We start from the raw sequence: 16,540 nt of genomic DNA, 5'->3' as shown, positions 1-16,540 counted from the left end.
CCGGGGTCAGTCCTCCTGATAGCCGAGGTAAGTAACTTTCGAGAGTAGTACTGCGCTACGCGCGGAATAATGGTTTTTTTCCCACTGTTTCGAGTAGCGAATTGCTTGGGATTGCATTATAGCCAAACCATTGATCTGATTTGCTAAATCATAGGTTTAAAGGCATACTGACGAAATTACTGAAAACATTTAAATTTATTTAACTCTTCCAAGACGGGGGTTGAAAAAAATTTAGTCAGAAAGGTTTAATTTTGAAAATGCGTTCCCATTATAGGTATACGCAGATCACACTTAAAGTTCTTCTATGTTTGATTGATTTTATTATAGATTATGCCCAGTTATTGCTCAGATAGTGAACAGACATTGCCCAGATATCGCCCTAACATTGTCCAAGCATGGTCCAAACATTGCTCAGCTATTGATCAGACATTAGTTACATATTGTACAGATATTACAGAAATGGCTAAAACATTGCCCAGACATTATCTGCATTCAAATATTACTCAGACGTTGCACAGAAATTGTTCAGATATTGGTCAGACATTGGTCAAATATTACTCAGATATTGCACAGACATTGCTCAGACACCTCTCAGGTATTGCACAAACATTGCTCAAATATTACCCATACTTTGTTCGGACATTTTTCAAATATTGATCAGGCATTGCGCAGACATTACTCATGCGTTGTTTACACTTTGTTTAGACTATGCTCAGGTTTTGCTCAGGCATTGCTCAAATATTGATAAAACTTTGATCAGACATTACTCAGAAATGCATAGATATTGCTCAGACATTGTTCCGTCATTGCACAGGACATTTATCAGGCAATACCTAAACTTTGTTCACACTGTGCTCAAACATTGCCCATACTCTCTAAAGACTGTGCTCACATTTTGCATAGAAAATTCTCAAACATTAATCAGGCATTGCACAAAAATTACTCAGACATCAATCAAGCTTTGTTCAAACTGTGCTCAGAAATTGCTCAGGCGCTGCTCAAACATTGATCAGGTGTTGCTCACACATTACACACACATTATGTTCCTGAGACATCACTCATGCTTTGTCTAGACTTTACTCAACCATAGTTCAGACATTACTCAGACAATGCTCAGGTATTGCCCAGCTATTTCTCATACTTTGTCCAGACTGCGCTCAAACATGAGACATTGAGACATTGCTCAAATAATATCCATACTATGTACAGACTGTGCTCAGACGTTACTGAGACATTGCTTAGACATTGATCAGGCATTGCTTAGACATTACACAGACATTCCTCAGATATTGCTCAGACATCAAGCATGCTTTGATCAGACTTTGGTTAGACCCATACTTTTTTGAGACTACACTCAAATAGAACTCAGACATTATCATTGTTCAGACATTACTCAGATAAACATTGCTATAGCATTGATCAAGCATTGTTCAGCTATTACTCAGAAATTGCTCAGACATTTCTCAGACATTGTACGGACATTGCTAAGACGTTATACATATTTTGTTCAGACTGTGCACAGACTTTGTTAAGACACTACTCGAGCATTGATCAAACATTACTTAGACATTGCATAGACTTTGGGACGATTCAAATATGACGTCCACCAAATTTCTGCTTTTTTAGACCCCCCCCCTCCCCCTGCTGTCCGATTGTGTCACAAAACTCAACCTCCCCCCCCCCCCCCCTTTGGACGTCACACAAACCTAAAATAGAAATAAAATAGCTTAATCTTTTGAGAAGTAGTGTAAGATTAAAAAATCATAGAAAATAACAGTCGCGTATTTTCTCGAAAAAAAGAAATTTAAATTTTCTTGATTTTTCCGGATAAACTGATTTTAAAGTTATCTTTTTAACGAAATTATCAAAAGATTCCACGTTTTGCTAACTTTCTCCATCCAGAGAGTAGACTTTTACTGATTTTTTTACAGATTTTTTTTATCGAATTGCTGTATGTAAATTTATTACAGTAGACTCTCGGAAAAGTTAATCGATTGGGGAATCGGTCGATTAACTTTTCTGAACTATTAACTTTTCTGAGTAGTCCTAAAAGTCATTGAAAATGATGAACACAAAAGCTAAAAGTGCATTCCGGGACATAGGATACATATTTTTATGTACCTGGAAGTTGTAATAGAAAGAAATATGTAGCAATATCTTTATGAAATAATACTTAGTTCCATAGTTTTTTATAAAATAATACCTTTCACTAAGTTTAAAACAGTCGGTTACACTAGTTTACTTTTGTTTTTTCGTAGTCTACGTTTTGATTAAAAATAAGCGTTCGCACTAATTTTTAGTTCCTTGCTGTTCCTTCTTTTGCATTTAAAATTCAATCTGAGTTTCCGCTCTTCCAGTATATTTCCAAAAATCCTGAAGTAACTATATGCCCTATATGTCCTATATGTGCTATATGTCCGATACAAGAGTTTAATTTAATCCCAGTTATGATGCGACTCTGTATGAAACTGTGGAAAGGTGACAATAAGTCGAAAAATAAGAAATAAAGATAGAAGGTAAACACACGTGTGTGAAGAAACGCTTGGACAACCAATAAATTCAAACTCTCAGAAAAGTTAAGGCAAAAATTAACTTTTTAGAGCGTTGCATGAGAGCTGATATACGCTTAACTTTTCTGAACAATTAACTTTTCAGAGAGTTAACTTTTCTGAGAGTCTACTGTAGTAAAAAATATTTTAATAGGCACGATTTATGAATTGCGAACAAAGGCTCTAACAAGCTTCAATTGCAAATCGTCACAAATCAATGAAGAAATGAAGTTTTGGTGTCAACTGAAGAGCACCACTCCGCTTTAAAACAGCTTCAATCTGCATCGGCGAGGCAGGTTTCACTACATCGTGACGATAGCTTTTAAAGTTTATTTTGTACTTGCCTATCAAATATTTAGTAAAAGGCTAGAAACTTTGATTGCAAATGAACTGAAAATGATTTACATATATCCTTTAATGTAACGCATGGTATAATTAATCTAGCGTAACATACGCAAATCGTGCCCGACTTTCGGCGCCGTCAGCTGAAACAATTACCAGCTTGAAAGATTTTGTTCAACAAATTGAACAAGTCGCTTTTTGAGTAAAGAGAAGGTAGGAGAGATTCAGCTTCATTTATTTGTCTCGACGATGTCGGGTCCTCTTGCGATCTTCTGAAGTAAAATAAGTTCGAAAATCGAAATAAATCGATGAGTTTTTGTAGCCTTTTTCTGGGAATAAATTTTCTTCGACGGATGTCACATTTGCCTAGACCCCCTCCCCCCCTCTGTCACAACCTGTCACAAAATTGACACCCCCCTCCCTCCCATAAGCAATGAACGTCATTATTGAATGATCCCTTTACTCAGATATTGCCCACCCATTACTCATACTTTGCTCAAACATCAGTCTGATACTGTACAGACATTGTACAGACATCGTTCAGATAATATCCATACTTTGTTCATACTGTGCTCAGACTTTGCTGAGACATTGCTCAAACATTGATCAAGCAAGGCTTAGACAGTACGCAGGCATTGCCCAGACACTGTTCAGATATTGCTCAAACATTGTTCAGACTGTGCTCAGACTTTGTTTAGACATCACTCAGTCTTTGCCTAGGCATTACTTAGACGTTGCTGAAACGTTACCCACACTTTGTTTAGACTGTGCTCAGGTAGAATAAAACAGTTTGCTTTGCTTTTCCCGTGTAAATCTTTTGGGAGAGTTTGCTCTAACCGTTTTATTCATACGGCCTATTGACTAATGCCTGGTCAACTCAGACATTACCTAGATATTACTCTGACATTACCCGCACATTTCTCAGATATTGTTCAAACATTATCCATACTTTGTTCAGACTGTCCCTAAACATTAATCAGTTATTGAATAGACATTGTTCAGACCATATCCATACCTTGTTCAGACTGTGCTCAAACTTTGCTGAGACATTGCCCAAACATTGATTAGGCATTGCTTAGACCTAACACAGACATTGCTCAAATATTGCCCAGACATTACTCAAACTTTGCTCAAACATAACTAAGACATTACACAGACATTGTCCAAACATTACTCAAACATTTCCCAAACATTGCTAAGACATTTCCTAGACATTGCTTAGATATTGCTCAGATATTATTCGGGCTCAGATATTGCGCAGGTTTTACTCAGACGTTGCTGAAACATTGATCAGAAATCGCTCTTACATTGCATAGACATCAGATTTTGCTCAAATATAACTCAAACTTTACACAAACATTGCTCAGACATTACTCAGACATTACCCATACTTTGTTAAGATTGTGCTTAGACTTTGCTTAGACATTTCTCAAACATTGATCAGGCAGGGCGCCACGCAATATTCAGAAATTGCGTAGACATTGCTGAGACATTGTTCAGATATTGCACAAACATGGTCCATACTTTGTGCAGTCTGTGCTCAACTCACTTAGACTCAACCATTGAACAAACATTGCTCAAACACTATACAACCCCTTGCACAGGTATTGCTCAGACATCACTCATACTTTGTTCATTGTTTGCACAAACAATGTTCAGACATTGCTCAAACATTATTCAGCCATTGCACAAACATTAATCAGACATTACCCAGACAGTGCTCTGATATTGCTGAAATATTTCTAGTACATTACTTAAATATTGCTCAGATATTATTCGAGCTCAGATAGTACGCAAATTTTGTTCAGACATTGTTCAATCATCGATAAAATATTGTTCAAACATTACTCAGATATTTCCCAGACATTAAGCATCTATGGCTCGAGCAGCACGTTTCTCCCTCTTATGGAAGATTTATGCCTTACTCAGACATTACTTTGACATTACCCACACATTGCTCAGATAATCCTCATACACTACCCAAACAGTTCCCATACTCTGTTCAGACTTTGCTCAAACATTACTCAGACATTGCTCAGATCTAATTCAAACATTACTCAGGCATAAACGAACAAAATTTGGAGAAATTTTGTTCACTTTTATTACTCACAGATATAGATATTTTGGTGACGATTTGTTACCTTCATCACTGTGGCAAGTTAAGGACTTTATAACTGTTCTGATTACTCGGACATTGCTCAATTTGTCCAATCTATTTAAAAAGTGCGATTCGTGTCAATTGGTCTGTAATATTTGTCCCTCCAAGCCTCGGAACGATTTTACGTTTTTCGACCCACTTCTAAGCTATTGTTATAGTATAACAAAGTAAATCTTCTTCATACAGCTTACTTAAACTTCTTAGAACTTTTAACTTTTCATTTTCCCGTCATTGTTTCGTTAACGATTCAATAAAGCTAAGTAAAACAGAGGCCTTGGAACAAATTTAATAAAGAAATTGGTGTAAGGCTAATGAACAAATTACCCAGCTAACACTAACTCGTATATCAATGTACGAAAACTATCGTAAATATCACTTAACAAACTCGAAATCGTAACTAAAGCAGGATAAAGTGGGATCAAGTTGATTTTCTGTCGTATATAATAATAATGACTGACATACATACGATTTTCAGCTCAAAATCGTAGAGTAGTACGGAGCGACTCGCGCTTAATCGGATATTATCGTATATAAATACTTATATAGTCGTAACGCTCAAAATTATTCGTAATCACGTATATCGTCTCCAAAGTAGTACGGATATGCCAATTTTGCGCATGAAATACGATTTATTCAGCACGTATATCTGTACGTAATGCTGATTTTTACCTTTTTTATACATATGAAAATGCTAGCTGGGTAAAGTCTGTAATTTCTGGTTCACAATCACAAGCTACAAATGACATAGCCAAAGTTGTGCCAACGATTAAGTCTAAATCACAAACTAAATTCATGTTCAAGTTGCCCAAGTTGCTCAACTTCAAGTTCCTAGCCCAAGTTCAACCCCAAACCCTGGTGCTGCCCAAGTTCAAGTCCAAATCCAAGCCTTGTTGGGCCCAACCCTAGTTCAGGTTTAAGAACAGATCAAGTTTAAGAACAGATTCAAGCCCAAGCTCAAGCCCATGCCCAGCCCTAGTCCAAGTACAAATCCGACCCCAAACCTAATCTTAGTCTCAAAAGACCCACACCCAAGTCCAAGTCCAAAGCCAAATTTAAGGCTAAGCCTAATCCTAATCCCAAAAATCCGATGCATAAGCCCATGTCCAAGATCAAATCTCAGAAGATCCCAAGTGTAAACCCAAGTTCAACTTCGAATTCAAGACCAAGTTTAAGCCTAGAACCAAAAGGTTGAGGCTTAAACCCAAATCCAAGTCGAAAGCCATGGCATCCATGTTGCATGTCACGTTATATGCCATTTAAACCATTGTTTTAGTTCCGAGCGTTTACAATTGCTTTTGCATGATTTATTACTGCTTCCTACATATTTATTAAAATTTAGTTGCATAGTTTTTTCAACTATGTTTGTTTTATTTTCTGTTTTGTTCGTCTAAAAAATCATTTTATTTAATATTTCAAACAGTGTACTTTGATCAGGTTTTACGTAACTGCTGATCCTTCTTTTGCAATCTTATTTATTTTTTTTGCTGATTTGTTTTTTTCAGACATTTAAGGTTTAAACTTGCTTGTTACATTTATATTTTTTACTGTACTACTTTTCTTCTACTCATGCGTGTTTTATTTTATTCTCACCCCTATTCTGTATTTCGAAGAGAATCTTTATTACGTTCAACTTGTTTCGAACGAGATGTTTTGCCCATTTGATTGTGCTGGCGGAAATTTCGTTCGAAAGAACTTTCGTTCGAAATACCAATTCGTTCGAAATACAGAATAGCGGTGTCTATCTTCCGTTTTTTTCCATAGTTTGTATCGTAAAAATACTGCTTTCACAATTAGCTTAGCTTAGCTTAGACTGATTGCACATATCAATGGTTGCACTCAGTGATTGACCCGAACCAGTGAAATTGCACAATGAATCAAGTGAATGAGGTTGGGAGTGACCGATCATCCTCACTGTGCAAAATTCAGTGACTCGATATATATAGGGTCAATAACTGCGCCGGCCACGTCCTTGCAATCAGATGGGATTGGGGAAGGAGTGTTAGTGTAATCTTTGCTGTTTTTGGGACCGTGTTAACCTCTGCATCCCTGCAAAGATTACAGGAAGGAGTTGTGATTTGTTAGTAAGGCAGGTTTCGTTGGATCGGGATTCACCTTGATAAGTGATATGATCGTTATTCTTTAAATTTATTTATTTTTTTAAGTGGTTAGGAGAATTATTACATATTTAAATATTTTCAAGTCGACAGTCAAGATAAGCCTGTTTAAGATATTTTAGTTTTTGTTTTAGTTTTACGAACAGATTTATACCAGAGAACATTTTTTTAGCTTTGCCTGGAAATAGTGTAAACAACAGGCGGATAATTGTTGGATCAAGGTAACGAGTAAAATGTGTTATCATTATTGGCAGCAAACTAAACTCAAACCGGCGGTCGTAGGGAGTTTTGCTATAGGTATCCGAGATTATGATGTTTCTGTAAATAGCAATTTTTTTGAGTACTGATCCGCGTCTTTTAAACGTATATTGTCAATATGTATGAAAAAGATTGACGATCGGGTATCTTAAACTTGAAGCAGCACAAAAGAAAAAGAATGTTGGTTATCGATTATTTGCTAATCAGTTCACTCCAAATACTTTGCGAATAAATGAGTATACTAAATGACTGGTCAAGTCGGTCAGCCTATCAATTGATCAACTTGAAAATTGAGCATCACTATGTCTAGCTCAACCGCTGCGTATATTCATGTATCGCAATCATACTCCTAAACCATTAAATAATGAATATGTTGGATGATTATATTCCATTCTGCGTCAATCATAAACAAAAAGGTACCGTCATCCGGGGATACTTGCAACACCGGGGTTACTTGCAACACTTTGGCGCATCGCGCTTTTGACAGCTCTAACGCATTTGTTTGTTAACATAACCATTTGTACCCAATGCCATTTTAAACAAGGGTTGTTTGCCTATTGTTTAGTTAAGTTTAATCCATTACATCATTGTTTTGCTTGTTTTTATACGATTGAAAAGTAATTTCACTTTCAGAGTAGGAAAAATGGATGTGCAAAGTTGCGTCAGTTCATTGACATGGAATTATTTTTTATTATTTGGTTCCTGTACACAATAAGTGCATCATATAAGCTAACAAATAGCAACTTTGAGCTTTGTTTAGATTTTGAACTTGGAGAAGAAACGATGAATTCGTGTTGTTACTTCCAATATGGTGCGGCTTGTAAAAATGAAAATTATCGTGATAGACAGTATGTGCAATGTCAGTTTGCATCTGTACGATATTATTTTGTCTACCACCATCTCCAGAAAAATTAAAATTGTGAAAAATTCCACGTGCCTTGAAACGGCAATTTGGAGTTCGCCGACATGCTGCATTTTCACCGAATATCTTTAAAAAGCGATAGACGAAACTGGGAAACAAAAAACGCCTCCAGTATCTCTTGTTTTACTACAAATACATTCAAAATATCTCAAAATAGTCATTCGCGGTTTGAAATCAGATATAAAATCATAAGAAACGCAAAATCAGAAAAGTGTTGCAAGTAACCCCGTTTACTGGGTAACTTGCAACACCCCTATTTTCGGTTCATTCTACAGGCTCATTTAGTTTATATTTTTTCTCATAATCATAAATCAAAAGTACTCCCCACTATACAAGTTTTGGCTACTTACACTTGGACCTAAACGGTATACTTCAAAAGTTATACTAAATCAAAGTTCAAAAGTGTTGCAAGTATCCCCGGATGACGGTATCTGTCTTCATCAGCCCGGTGTGCGGTGTCACCAATACACTCTCACATACGATTTGACAGTACCCCCATACTGATGGGCCCCTCGGTGCTGGGCCCCAAACAACAATGGCCGCTCCATGAAATTTCTATGAAGTGATTTCCCGCCCAGTGCTTTTGACGTTTACATTTGAGTCATAGAAAAATGGCGATGTGCCGTGGGGTCGGTCTTCATAAACCAAAAACCACCGTAATTTTGAAAATACCATCGCCAACACGTCAAATTGTCATTATCATACAAAATCAACGGGTAAACAACAGGCTCACTGTACACTCCCTCTGGTATGGATCATTAAATGCAATGATCTAATGCAAATAGTAAAGAAAACCTGAATTCCAATTCCGATACGTCCTAGTGGCTACTGGCAACCCACCACCAATACAGAGGCGAGTCCAAAATGCAAACATCTCCTGAAAACGAATAACGCAACAGCGAGACTAAAAAACCATTACCTGTCCTGTCTTGTAAAAAACATACCTGACAGAGCCCTTATAGACCCACTTAAGAAAAAAAAGAGAAACATTTTGCAAAAGCTCGCTTTGCCAGGATTACGATGTTGCTCTGTTGCCACTAAGGCTGTGAACCATTTCGCGAAACTCCCAACTTTTTGGTTAAAATTTGACAGTTCGAAGATTTTCCGAAAATAACCCTGCTCGGGAGCATGGTTAGTTTTAACCAAGTTCTGAGAGCCAATGAGATATGCACAGGTGAGGAAGAGAGCTTCGACAAGTTTCACTGATTTTTCGTTAGATTTTTTTTACATTGGTATGGATGCTTATCGCATTATAAATATGTTCAAACAACCCGGGTTGCAATGAGATGAATTTTATCTATCAAATAAAAGCAAATGAACATCAAAAATTCCTCCGATTTTAACTCGGACAGAAAAACCAATATTTTCATCCTCACCTTATATGCTCTCATTGAGCAAAAAAACTATCAATCCGTCAAATATGAAATGGTTCACATTCTGAACTAATTTTAACCACTCAAGGAGAAATAACCATCGAACTGTCAAATTTTAACCAAAAAGCCAAAAATTTCGCGAAATGGTTCACAGCCTTAAAGTTTGTACCTAGATTCGCGACTGCGAAGTTGCTAATATTTGTTTGGTTTCTATGTGAGAAAAAAGAAGAGGGAAGCATTTTTGCTTTTGTCATCATTCACACAATGACAGTTCGGCATGGGACCCCGTATAAGTGCGAACAGGCCTAATAATCCTCTTCAGCTTCGTAGTCGCGATTTGAGTTTGAGTTAAACCAAAGCAAGGTCAGGGATCTGTTATAGTGCAAAAGACCGAAACAACTCATACGCCACATGGGAAGTTCAAGAGAGTAAAAGAGATCGTGGTACTAATCCATCGCGAATTTTCTCGTACAGTGCGCAGAGTGCGCATCGCAAATCATATCAGAAACCGTGATGCCACTTTTTGCGAATAACAGATTTGATCGAATTTGAATCATTAAATTGTTATATTAGCGCTATTGGTAATTTTGATAAATTATTGTCAATTGCAAGGAAAACTGCACCATCCAAAGCGCGATATCGCTCATAAAAGTGCTATTTTGCATTAAACCGTTTCGGTATCTTCGGCGCACTTTTTCGTTATCTTCCAAGCAATAAGTGCGCCGAAGAGACCGAAACGATTTAAGCTAAAATAGCACTTTTATGAGTGATATCGCACTTTGGACGGCACAATTTTTCTTGCAATTGACAATATATAGCCGGTAATTGGTATCACTTTGAGATTATGTTATGTTAGATGGAATTCCCAATAACCGAAAGCATGCCATAATGCGTTCTATAAAAGACGACCTGAGTCGATTAATAGCATGTTTCCCTCCCCTACCAGCTGGAACAAAATGTATTTTTTATTAAAAATGTATAACTTATCTCGCAATAGATGACCAAAGAAAGATGAATTTTCGTTGCTTTCTCTTCTCCTTCTTATCCTTGTTTTGGTTATATCAGGAGAGAAACAAATGAGCTGGTAGTTCCCACAGATAGCAGTAACGTATGTCCTATCTTGCTCACACCCACAACGTATCGCCTCGCATTGATACGGAAATAGCGTCTGGATCTTGCAAACTTTCACTTTCAATTATCATGACAAGAAGCACTTTATGGGTGTTTAATCCATGTTATCCACCCGCGTATCACATAGATTTCACTATTCCTACAAACTGCACTGCCATATTCTGCGACAAACCACTCGAAATTATAAAAATACTGCAGCACACACAAACCGGGCATCTGCCGTTGACCGTGCTGCCAGTTCTCCGTAAAAATACTGCTTTCACAATTTAAAACAAACTATTTTGACCTGTGTGAAACTCTCAACTTTTAAATGGAATTTCACTTAGAGGCAGAACATTTCTAACTCAGATATGCCTGTTCAAGCAACACTAATCTGAAGATCTTTACAAAACGCATGCATATTATTAGCACACTAATCCAAAGAACAAAATTGTTAATTAAGAAGTGAGTTATGTTACCCCCAAAACTGTCCACAAATCTAATTGTGAGCGACCATCTTTGGGGTCTGCACATCACTCACTGCCCAGTGCTGCCGTGTCATAACGTAATTGCGGCCACAATCTAAAACTTCACAACCCCAAAACGGGGTTTCCTCCCTCGGAAACGAAACGAAACAACCGAAACTTACCGTGATGGGCACATCCTGGTTGGTATCGCAGGTATCCAGCTTGCGCCGGAACCGAAGCACCGTATGGGTGGCGTTCTCGTAGCCCAGCAGCAGGATGTAATCCTGCGAGGGATCCACATGCGGTTCGCCATTGCTGTTCATCTTGAAGTGGCGGTCCTGTAGAGATAGAGAGGGAGAAAAAGAGATAGAGAAACGTTAGACACAATCGTAACCGTAACTACAACAGTCAGTGCTGCAGTGCCAAGCAAAGGCCGCGACATGCTCGATTACGGGGGGCAGAACCGCCGCTTTCCGAGACTGGACAATTAGGAATAAATTATGGACTTTTTGCTCGGGCTCGGCACAGCAATGATGGTTGTTGGTAGGTAGCATCATATTAGAAAGGTGTAAAGGCGGAGCGCTTTGCTAATTAATTCACATAAAAACACACACACATAGACGCACTCACGTACGTCGCGTTTTGACCGGTGGGCGTCGGCAATCAGCAACCGAGAGATCAGCAGCACAAGATAGGAACACGAACTGCCTCTTTTAGAGTGGCTCCTAGTCCTGTAGCTTCCGAACTAGTCCACGCTGGCTGGAGTGGGAGGGTTTGCGTTTACATTTTTTCGTTGTTGGAGCAAGATTTTAATTATATGCGTAGACATGCAGCTTCTACAACAGCCGAGAGGATAGCAACGTGTTCTAAATGCGTAAACCGCTTTGAGTTGTTCCCCCGAAATTGGATACTTTCCGATCGAAAAGTTGTTTTTGATGGTTTCCAGTGAACATAAATCGATCAGTTTATCGATCGTGTCTTAATTAGACAGTCGATTTTATAGTCGTTGCCGCCTCATTGAGCGATGCAATTTCGATTGAATTCCAGATACTTTGTTGCTTGCTTGCTTGTCGATTCTTTACAGCAGCACCTGGATCGGGATTGGGAGTAGTCACGAGCCAACAAAAATTATGTACATAATTAAAAGTTTCGTTTTTACCGAAGGGCAGTAAATTAGGATGTTTAATTCGTCGTGAACCGTTCGAACGGCTACGTGGGGGTGACAGTAAAGCATGACAATAATTAGCCCGCTGAGTATGTCGAAGGCGGTAACGGTTAATAATGTTTGTGGCAGAATGCCCTGAACCCTTCACAGGGTCGTAAAGTCGAATGATTAATGAATGGAAAGACGTGTTTCTCTCGTGTCGGGAACTCGTCTAGACCGTAAGACACCACGGGGAATGAACCGGAATTTTTGTCCAGTCGATAATAAAATCGAACTGCGAAACTAACGAAACCAGCCAAAAGAGCAGCTAACAAGGTGGTTCCCGTACTGCCGGACATGTTTTGCAAGCACTGCTGCCCCGTAAATCGAACCGGGTAAGCTTATTATCGGACGGAAGTTGATTTCAATCAAGTCGATTGTTTTTTTTTATCTTCTTTATTTTTTCCCATATCGCCATGCTTGGAGTTTTGTTTTACGATGCAGCCCCCTAGAAATATGAGCCACGCGTTCGGAAGATTCAATGATTGAAACTAATCCCCTTCCAGGGACTGGTTGGCCACGGCGGTAGCGGCGGCGACGACGACGACGACGACGACACCGTGAACGCTGACGACCAATTCCCCAGGCTTTCGGTGACAGGAAGGTGGAGAGCCATAAAATAGATTGATTTTCCTCAGACTACCGATTGACTGGTGATTCTTCTTCGGTGACCACCGAAAACTCATCGGCTGTCTGGCAAGAGCTCACTCAATTTTCAGTAGCAACAAACGGTACAGATTGTTTGTGCTTCCAGCTAATCTCACTCCACAGTCATCTTTTGTCGGACAGTTGCCGCGTGGGAAGGAGCCGGATTTAGGTCAGACAAACAGCTCGGAACTTGGCTGTTCCTGAGATTGCACAGTCTCGTACGTGTGTCTGTGTGTGTGTGATATGTACACATGGAAGATGATGGACGATGTCCATTACGTGACCAGTGCACAGCAGTAGCATTGGCAAACAGGACTATCGCCAGCCGGAATCAACGTGAGGACAGCGACACAATGGGGAGCGATAGTCATAAATTGAACTTTTTGCCCTCCAAGGCATTTCGGGCACGGCTGCGGCGCCTTCAATGATGTTTACAGCTAATAATCAAACATTAAATTAAGGTTTGAGTTAGAGAACGGTCCAGTTCACGTAAGTGAAGTACTTTCACACTCTACACCACATCCGGGCGGACGAAAATCTGGCTGCGATGGTCACCGAAGCGCGGACAGGCGCGGGTAAAGACAAACCGTAATTAGGTTCATGTATTGTTAAAATTGCCTCTCACCTGGAATACAATGCCTCAAGCAGCCGTGAGGAGATGAAAAATTGGTATTACTGTTTGGCTTACATTCGAGGGGTCCAACGAAGTCAAGCATCATTCAAAAAAATGTTATCTAATTAAATTTCTCATGAAATGCGTTGTTAGCGACCCGCCAATGAATGTGCCACTCATAAACATGTAGTTTCGAAAATTTGAACGAACCATCGTGCAGCCCGCAGTTTTTCCTGCGCCCAAAGTGAGTGTGTAAAATTAATCACCCTGCCCGCAACCGGGTGGCTCTTGAACGACGGGACCGCGCCGCAGATTAGTCCCGAGTGCCGCTCATTGCACCTTGTGTCGGATCGCCGGTATGAGCACAACTTAAGCAAAAGCTTCATGAGGATAATGATAATGACCGTGCTCTTGTGCGGCGGCCAAAGTTTGCCGATTAATCTTACCGAGCCCGGCCTGTGCGCTGCTCATCTGTTGTTGCCCTTTTTCGCGCGAAGGAGCCAGGCTGCGTTGTGACTGATCCCGAAAAATGTGTATCACGACCCTCGCGTTTCGCGGGACAAACCAAAACTGACAGTTGGCTCTTATTATCCCTCGAGTACTTTACACCGGCAAACTTCCGGCTTTCCCATCAGAGAGCGGCCGACAGCAGCGGATCCCAAAAACACCATCGGTTTTTGGTCGGTCGGTGGTTTGAGGGGGAAAAATTATACGTTATCTTCGTCCGTCATTAGACCGGCTCGCTGGATAATCGAGGTGACATTCTTTGCCGATGACACCGAAGAACGAACGGCATCAACAAGAACTGATCTGTCGCCCCAAATGCTATACATTCTACAAAAATAAGGGATTTGCTGACGAAGAAACCGAGACACGAAAGCTATTTAAAGAATTTCCGAGCTTAATTACATTTTAATCCTTTTTCCCAGTGTGTCAGGCTGCGGGCACCACTGAACTTTTCGACTGTCCGACTATCTGATTCCTCGTTGAAAGCAACCGAAAGACGGTCGTCGTCCGCCCGTGTATGCTTAGCGGTCACAAAAGAGAAAGGAACATATTTTATCCGGAAAACGAGAACGTGGTTTGAGCGTTACGTTATTGGCGGTTGAACGGCATTGAATGACCCTAATTCAATTCGGTTCTGTTTTTTGCTGCCCATATTCTCGCACACGAAAAAGACGATTTGGTGAAAATAACTTTACAGCTTCGTCGGTTGCATTACAGCACATTCGGGAATTAAATCCTGCGGCTTTTTATTCGTTAATGGAGTTGAAAGCTGCTTACGGGACCGACGGCGGTCAACCTATCGGGGCCTGAAATGTTCTTCTGGACAGCTACTGGCCAAACACGGCTGGATCTTTTCTCACGCACGTGAGAAACTGTTATCCCTTAGGGCTTTAAAAGAGACATTTTCGTAAAGTACTCGCAAGCTAGTTCAACACTCTGAAATTTAAAAGGTGTCCGGCAGAATAACATTGAGCGTAAACAAAAAAAAAGATCCCGTTAAAATGATTGTTTCCTTGAACTTCCTGGTCCAGTTTGCTCGGAAATTGTGACAATGCTATCAAAACGTAAACTAAAAAAAATATTGTAAAATTTGCACGATAATTGAGAATCAATTCATAGCATCGAATTTTCACCAACCCGAAAAAAATCTGTTTTACCTGTACCTACTGTTTCTCTGAGCGTTTCAGCATTCAACAGACACGATGAAAAAATTTAGCAAGTCGGGACACTTTCCAGGGCGCTTCGTCGTCCGGAATAAGTCATCCTAATCCAGGGTGACCCACAAAATATATTCAAACTAATCTACCCCCATATCCCGTGTTATCAGACTGTTATTGTTTTTTTTAGCACAACTTATCTGTTGCAAGCTGATACTCAGAGTCTATCTAATGAATAATCTGGAATAAAAGTCCGGAAATCCGGAATCAAATCGATACGAAAGCTCCTCTGTATATAACCAGTATATATTTTCCAACACTGTCAACCTCCAGTTTCTACAGTTTTATTGGGCTTTCGTTTGTCGCGAAGAAAAACCATTTTAAATTGATGTAGCAATACTCTACCACTAATCGCATGACAGTCCCATTTTATATGGAGTTTCCTACATAAATAGGACTGTTGTGCGAGTAGCGGCAGTAACTGTCCAGTAACAATTTTAGTTCTATTGCATTCTTATAATGGCATTTATAATCAATTTTGATCATAGAAACGGTTATAAGACTTTAACAAAACTCTCACTATTATTAGGATGCAATTATCAGAAAAAGCAAAGTGTGGATGCCACATTACGTTTTCAGAACTTAACCTTCTATTTTTATTCAATAGATTTTGCAGCCAACTGTTTAGAATACAGAACAATTGCAGGGTGCTGAGTGCTACAATCCTGTTAACTCTAACAGTTGCTCCCAGCCGAACACGCAATAACTGGATTGTTAGACCAGTGTTGAATCCCCAGGCCAAAAGGGAAGTTATTGAGCTTATAAACCACCAAATTTTTTTTCCGAAATTTGAGCATTTGAGCATTTGATGAAACTTCTGGACGTACTTAGCGATACCGACAATCCCAGGTTGGGGTACAGTGACACATGTGGCATTAAATTCTCTTTAAAATTTAATGTTAAACAAAAGAATTTCTCATGCTAAAAGCCGAGAGTCCGGAGTTTTGAATTGGATACCCTCATGTTTTTGCACAGTAAGCGAATTAATTACGTAAAAATATATCCAGCTCTAAGTCCAATTTTATGTCTAATTTCTAGCAAATGGGACAATTTTATGT

The 16,540-nt window shown here is 39.4% G+C and overlaps 1 protein-coding gene across 1 annotated transcript in view; it reads right to left on the bottom strand.

Moving 5' to 3' along the window:
• The window catches only part of LOC128735338 (MOXD1 homolog 2-like), a 55,022-nt gene that overhangs the window by 15,325 nt on the left and 23,157 nt on the right, over nucleotides 1-16,540 (bottom strand). The window contains exon 2 of the mRNA XM_053829827.1: nucleotides 11,476-11,631. Coding sequence (XP_053685802.1) covers nucleotides 11,476-11,631 — 156 coding nt within the window. The remainder of the gene's footprint in view (nucleotides 1-11,475; nucleotides 11,632-16,540) is intronic.

Source organism: Sabethes cyaneus, chromosome 2 (genome assembly GCF_943734655.1).
Source record: "Sabethes cyaneus chromosome 2, idSabCyanKW18_F2, whole genome shotgun sequence".
Classification (NCBI taxonomy): domain Eukaryota; kingdom Metazoa; phylum Arthropoda; class Insecta; order Diptera; family Culicidae; genus Sabethes; species Sabethes cyaneus.
This window is presented reverse-complemented; position numbering and strand designations above follow the sequence as displayed.